This window comes from Paroedura picta, chromosome 3 (genome assembly GCF_049243985.1).
Source record: "Paroedura picta isolate Pp20150507F chromosome 3, Ppicta_v3.0, whole genome shotgun sequence".
Taxonomy (NCBI): Eukaryota; Metazoa; Chordata; class Lepidosauria; order Squamata; family Gekkonidae; genus Paroedura; species Paroedura picta.
This window is the reverse complement of record NC_135371.1, coordinates 20,814,815-20,821,812: the sequence shown is the minus strand read 5'-3', so window position 1 is coordinate 20,821,812 and position 6,998 is coordinate 20,814,815. Positions and strand designations below refer to the sequence as shown.

The 6,998-nt window shown below is 46.3% G+C and overlaps 1 protein-coding gene across 1 annotated transcript; it reads right to left on the bottom strand.

Annotated features, from left to right (window-relative positions):
* Positions 1 to 1,245: 1,245 nt before the first annotated feature.
* On the bottom strand, positions 1,246 to 6,464 carry SNTN (sentan, cilia apical structure protein). Its single transcript, XM_077325040.1, has 4 exons — positions 6,209 to 6,464; positions 4,442 to 4,476; positions 4,033 to 4,172; positions 1,246 to 2,118 (listed from the first exon to the last, which is right to left on the bottom strand). Exons 1-4 carry the CDS (start codon positions 6,316 to 6,318, stop codon positions 1,966 to 1,968), a joined length of 438 nt encoding a protein of 145 aa, XP_077181155.1. The 5' UTR covers positions 6,319 to 6,464; the 3' UTR covers positions 1,246 to 1,965.
* Positions 6,465 to 6,998: the final 534 nt, after the last annotated feature.

Below are 6,998 nucleotides of genomic sequence, written 5' to 3'. Positions count from 1 at the left end.
TGGTCTATGAAATCCCTGGAGGCAGAATTGGGTGGTGGCAGGGGAGGAGCTCAACAGGGATCTGATGTCACAGGGTCTGCCATTTTCTCTGGGGGAGCTGATTTCTAGAGACCAGTTGCTATTCCAGGAAAGGTCCAGGTGCCACTTGGAGATGGGCATTCCTAGTTAGGGCTCCTCAGTGTCCCAGAACTGAGCACATCCTCCTCTACAGCTCAGTCGAGTGGCCCAAGACTAGACAATCGTGGTGTCCAAGCAGGGACAGCCTTGTGTGGCTTCTCCATTGCTGCTGATGCTGGGCAGTGGCAATGTGGCTTCCACGTGGCAAGTTTATCCGCAGAGTCACTGTCCCCGTCTCCCAGGAGTGGCCATTCCCACTCCTTCAGAGCCACTGGGCCTTTTCATTTTTTAAAAAAATCCAAGACATTCTGTATTGTTATTTTGATATAATAATATGATTAATGGGATGTCTGAATTCTCAGCTTGTATTCTGAAAACTGTTTTACCCTCCCCTCCCCATTGTAGACACAGCCTTGCCTCCTTATACCTCTGCAACAAAAAAGCTAAGGACTTACTGTTTAATGTAAGATGTGAACTCTGTGCACCTGTTATAACACATCTTGTTAAATCAGTATAATAAGATCCAGCTGTCAGTTTGAAAAAGTCCCCTATGCAGGTGGTGGTGGTGGGGAATAAATAGGTGCCTTGTAAGGTAAAGGTAAAAGTATCCCCTGTGCAAGCACTGGGTCATGTCTGACCCTTGGGGTGACGCCCTCTAGTGTTTTCATGGCAGACTCAATACGGGGTGGTTTGCCAGTGCCTTCCCCAGTCATTACCATTTTACCCCCCAGCAAGCTGGGTACTCATTTTACTGACCTTGTAAGGATGGAAGGCTGAGTCAACCTTGATCCGGCTGCTGGGATCGAACTCCCAGCCTCATGGGCAGAGCTTCAGACAGCATTTCTGCCGCTTACCACTCTGCGCCACAAGAGGCAGGACAAAGAACTTTCCACCCACACGGCAGCCATCCAGGCTTCACTGCAATCTTTCCCAAAATGTTGGCATGCAGTAGGTTTGGGAGAGGACAGTGAACACAACTGCACCCCAATGTGGCGGGAAGCAAGGAAAAGGCTACAAGAAGCTGTGTACACGGGTGTTATACATACATCCACACACATACAAACAGATACACGTACAAAGATTTTAAAATGTATCAGTCTGAATCTGGAAAAACCGTATCAACTCAGGTACGAGTAATCAAGTTAATCTTTTTATTTGGATTAACAAGCCAGTATTTGATTGCAGTATCCATGATACCCATATTACCTTCGGTGACTTGGCCAGAGGGCAGAATTTTGGTGCATCCCAAAGAAATCAAGCTGTTTCCTGACTGTGGTTCCAGTTCTTTAGCAGGGCTCTTCTCCACATGGAGAGGTAGGTGTCCCTTCTTCTCTCTTGGTTACAACATATTGTGTGTGAGTTAAGTGTTGTCAAGTCACTTCCGATTTATGGTGACCCATAGGAAGGAATGAACTTCAAAATATTCTATCATTAACAGCCTTGTTCAGGGCTGTCATAACATGTTATTATGTGGATAATATGTGCAGATTATGGAGATGTCATTTCAGAAGAGTGAGGACAAAATGATGGTGCATGTCTAAATCCTCATTTTCTAATCCCGCCCCCAGTGTCTTGCAGAAGATGTAAACTCCTGTTATGTGTAGTGTGGTTTTAGTCTGCACAAAATTCAATGGGCTTCCTTTTGAGTCAATGTGCTAAGGATAGGTCTGATAGTCTCTGGCCTGCTCTTTGATATCCAAAGGTAGATAAGGCCCCCTGGTAATTTCTACTAATCCATGATTCTACTCAGGCTACCAATGGTCAACCTTCAGAACTACAACTTCCTGTGAAAGTAAATTCTTGTGAACTTTTCTCTTCACAGGTCTATCCCGCCTCCTTGGCAATCCGTTATTTGGCACCTTTTTTGATCTCTTCCAGGAGATCAGACATCAGAGTGATACTAAGTGTCTGGACCATAAAATCTTCAAAGTCGATGGGTTCGTTTTTGCTCTCGTCGAAACTGGCAAGGATTTCCTGATATTTTGGCTTCCCTTCTTGCCCCTGGAAAGGAAGTTGAATTATCTGGTAGTAAAATAGGGAATTTACTTTCATCAGTAGTAATGTGGGCAATGAAACATACTTTGTAGGTAGGGTGCAGGATCAAGGGTCCATTTAATGAATGGGGAGAAGGGAAATAGCCTCCTGCTGTTCCAGACTGTGTGTCAAGTCAAGTCAAACTTTATTACAGTTGTTCAGACCAAGTTATATATAGGCAAAACCATAAGAGACCAAAACAATATGGTCATTAAATGTAATACAGTTTAAAACAGATAATAGGTAAAAGTAAAGGTATCCCCTGTGCAAGCACTGGGTCATGTCTGACCCTTGGGGTGACGCTCTCTAGCATTTTCATGGCAGACTCAATACGGGGTGGTTTGCCAGTGCCTTCCCCAGTCATTACCATTCCCCCCCCCCCCAGCAGCAAGCTGGGTACTCATTTTACCGACCTCGGAAGGATGGAAGGCTGAGTCAACCTTGATCCGGCTGCTGGGATTGAACTCCCAGCCTCATGGGCAGAGCTTTCAGACTGCATGTCTGCTGCCTTACCACTCTGCGCCACAGATAATAACCCCCCCTTAAAACCATATTACTTTGAAGCATTGGATTTTTATGACGGTGGCACAAAACCTAGCCAGCCAAATTGTCACTTGGGGGGTCTCATCGCTTAGTAGCCTCTTTGCTCTATCTACATTCTGATGTTCTGGAAACTTTTAAATGAGTGGTTCAATCAAATTGCCACAAATGTCTGCATAAGCCAGACTGTGTGTAGCTTCTCCTCTAGAAAATCTCTGGTTTTGCACAATGAATGATGTGGTTCAATCCATTACAGGAGTTTATGTGCTAGGTATACATGCTGAAATCACAGGTCTTTCTGTTTAAAACAAGGCGATTAAGTGGATATGGTTAGTTTAAAGGTAAAGGTAAACGTATCCCCTGTGCAAGCACCGAGTCATGTCTGACCCTTGGGGTGACGCCCTCTAGCGTTTTCATGGCAGACTCAATATAGGGTGGTTTGCCAGTGCCTTCCCCAGTCATTACTGTTTTACCCCCCAGCAAGCTGGGTACTCATTTTACCGACCTCGGAAGGATGGAAGGCTGAGTCAACCTTGAGCCGGCTGCTGGGATTGAACTCCCAACCTTATGGGCAGACAGCTTCAGACAGCATATCGCTGCCTTACCACTCTGCGCCACAAGAGGCTCAAATAGTTAGTTTGAGACATAACAAATGCTCTTAAAATGCTCTTCCCCAAAATAAAAAAACACACACACACACAGACGCCTTTTTTTGGTTTATTTTCAGACTTGCACACCACCCTTCCCCAAGGGCTCAGGGAGGTGTACAACATTCTAGAGATACATACATATAAAAACGCTTTAAAACCATGGCACCAAACTCTGGCTCACTCTCTCCCCTCAGAGACCGTCTATGCACTGGGAAATTCACTGCCCCAGCTCCCACACAGGAGCACAAATCAGGGGTGGATGAGGCACACCGGGCCAAATGCTCCCCCATGTGGGTGCAGGAAGAGGTGGGGCAACCTGCCACGACTAAAGCTCCAGCCTCCAGCCCGGCATGAAACATTCAGTGCATAAACGGTCAGAGAGATGCATCTGTCCCCTTCTATTGCCATCTTCTACTAGCAAGTGAAGCCTTTTGTTTTGTGTCCCTCCAGTGATTCCTCCTTCCTGCCCAATGTTTTAATCATAGTTTTAATATCATTGTATGTATTTTTGCTCTGGTTTTAATTGTTTTAATGTGTGACGGTGGTGGTGGTGGTTGGTCGGTCAGTTTTAATAGTTTTTAAAATGTGATTTTATGATGCATGTTGATTTTATTCACTGCCTTGGTGACTCCTGTGAGGACAGAGAGTTGGGATCTAAAGACTGTAAATAAATTCATTTTAATCCTCTTACCTGTATAAAATGTGTAAACTGAGTTTGGAGCAACTTTTTAGCTTCAGATCTGATGAGCTTCCCTTCGGCGTCTGCAGCATTATTGTACACTAAGACTAACGTTGTCACAGCTTTCTCTAGATCAGAGCCTTTCCCTAGAGCTGAGGGGAAATGATGGTTAATACAGAAAAGAACTTCCTTTAAAAGCCATAGATCAGTTTCAGCAACTCTAAATCAGACTAGTTCCATTAAGAAAATGGACTTGAAGCAGAAACCGGATTGACAATAATGTATGTGATGCAGAGCTACTTGGCTTTGGGATGACTTTGATGCTTGCTATTCTTGGTTAGGATTATCATGTCTCATTTATTGATCACATCTGATACTGCCCCAGTACCCAGAAGTAAACAACTGGTCTAAGTCACCTTACCTTTGATAGAAGCCAGCTGCTTGGATATCGGGATACTGGGAATGAGATAGAGACACAGAATTACCATGGGGTAGTTATGACAAGCTGTGGATTTATTTTGTTTCCTTTCCTGGGTCTAATATTATTAAATAATACCAGGAGGCTTTCATTATTCAAAATTTCTCCCTTAGAAAAGTTGCTTTCAAACAGACGGAAGGCCAATCAGATTGGCCTGCATGTGAGAATGGAATTTTCGTGTGCGATTCATATTGGTCCATATATGTCTGGCGCAGTGATGCTCTGTATTATTGGTGCTTGTGGGGTGGGGGGTAACAGTGAGAGGGCTTCTGGAGTTCTGGCCCTACTGGTAGACCTCCTGATGGCACTTGGGATTTGGCTACTGTGTGACACAGAGTGTTGGATTGGGTGGGCCACTGGCCTGATTCAACATGGCTTCTCTTAAGGATCTAGAACTGATATGCTTTGGTCCTAGATAACATCTAAGAAACATTCAGTTCTTCAAGATGTTTGAAAATGCGGCTCAGGAACTCAGGGACTGACTCCATGTACAGCCTTCTACCGTTCTACTCCCTTTCTAGAAATGGAGTAACAGGACTAGGGGATCAAAAAAGGGTGCAGGATATGCCAGGATGGTGCAAGAAGATAACAGATAGGTATAGGGCTAGACAAAGATAGGGGGCTGGCAACTGGTCTAGAGAAAAAGGCCTGTCCCGATTAATAAAATCTTAGTGGGGTTTTTTCAGTGAATTGAGGAGGATCCTGAACGGGCCTCTCCATGAGCTATGGAATTAGTCTGGGACCACCTTATCCTGCAGCATTATTAAAGCTATGGCACTGGTGGGATGGATTAGTGCCTGGATGACTGACCACTGCAAGCCTCATGTGGATTAGCTTTTAAAAGTAAGAATGGGATGTGATATATTACTATTTTATTTTAATCTATGGAGAAAATCCTTTAGGAGGATGTTCAGCTTGGTGTAGCGGGTAAGAGCAGCAGTTTCTCATCTGGCAATCCAGGTTTGAGTCCCTACTCCTCCACATGCAGCCAGCTGGGTGACCTTGGGCTAGTCACAGTCCTGATAGCGCTGTTCTCACGGAGCAGTCCTGCCAGAGTCTTCTCAGCCCCACCTGCCTCACAGGGTGTCTGTTGTGGGGAGGGGAAGACAAAGCTAATTCTAAGCTAATTCGAGACTCCTTTGGGTAGTGAAAAGCAGGATATAAAATCCAACTTTTCTTCCTCTTCATATTCTTCCTCTAGCTTTAAAACTCTTATCCGAAAAGATTACTTTTGCTAATGCCCGAGGAAATGATTAGACTCCTACCCACAAACCATAGAATCATAGAATCATAGAGTTGGAAGGGGCCATACAGGCCATCTAGTCCAACCCCCTGCTCTACGTAGGATCAGACCAAAGCATCCTAAAGCATCCAAGAAAAGTGTGTATCCAACCTTTGCTTGAAGACTGCCAGTGAGGGGCAGCTCACCACCTCCTTAGGCAGCCTATTCCACTGCTGAACTACTCTGACTGTGAAAAACTTTTTCCTGATATCTAGCCTATATCGTTGTACTTGAAGTTTAAACCCATTACTGCGTGTCCTCTCCTCTGCAGCCAACAGAAGCAGCATCCTGCCCTCCTCCAAGTGACAACCGTGGAACCTCCTTCCATCTACAGAAGTGTGGGATACAAACTGACCCCAAGTGATTAAAGAACTTTGAAAGAAATGGCTGCGGATTAAAGAGGAGAAGAGAACAGGACTATCACTTACCGTTTGGGCATTTTCCTTGACTTTGAAGTGGCGTCTTTGGCCGAAGAAGCCTCCGCTTGTTTTAAAGTGTACGACTTTGTGTTGCCAGAACTAGAGGAACAGCCGCACATCCTCCCCTGCAGGCTGAGCACTGTTGATGATCTCTAGGCAACTCAAGGGATCGCAAACAGGGAAGCCTTTGTGCGGCGAAGGGGGAAGCGGGCACAACCTGCTTTCTGACCGGACTGCTCAGGTGTGGAAAGGCTACCTGGCTGGCTAAGGAAAAAATCGGTCTGAAAGGAAGCCCCAGAAAGCAGCTGAAGGCTTAGTCACTGATTGCAACACCCAGGATGGGGAAAGTGCCTGGAGTTTGTCTCGCTCCTAAAAAACACAGAGGTTTTTGTGGCAGTTTTAAAGACTAATGGGTATCTTGCAGTATAAGCTAAAGTGGGCTAGAGCAGTGGTCCCCAACCTTTTTTGGGCCGGGGACCAGGAGGGGGGAGAGGGAGGCCCGGGGACTGGGGGAGAGAGGGAGATGCGGGCATGCTGGGCGGGCACAAACGCGCAGGCGCGGCAGCTCACTGTGCCGGGGTCCGGGAGCAATCGGCTCCCAAAGCGGCCGATCGCTCCTGGCGCAGTGAGTGCCACACCGCGGGGGGAGGAGGGAGGCGCGTCCACTGGTGCGCCCACGCACGCACCTTCCCCCCGCTGTGGCTTGGTACCGAGGGCTTCACGGCCTAGTACTGTTCTGCAGCCTGGGGGTTGGAGAAGACTGGGCTAGAGCTCAAATCATCCACTAAATGATAAGTGA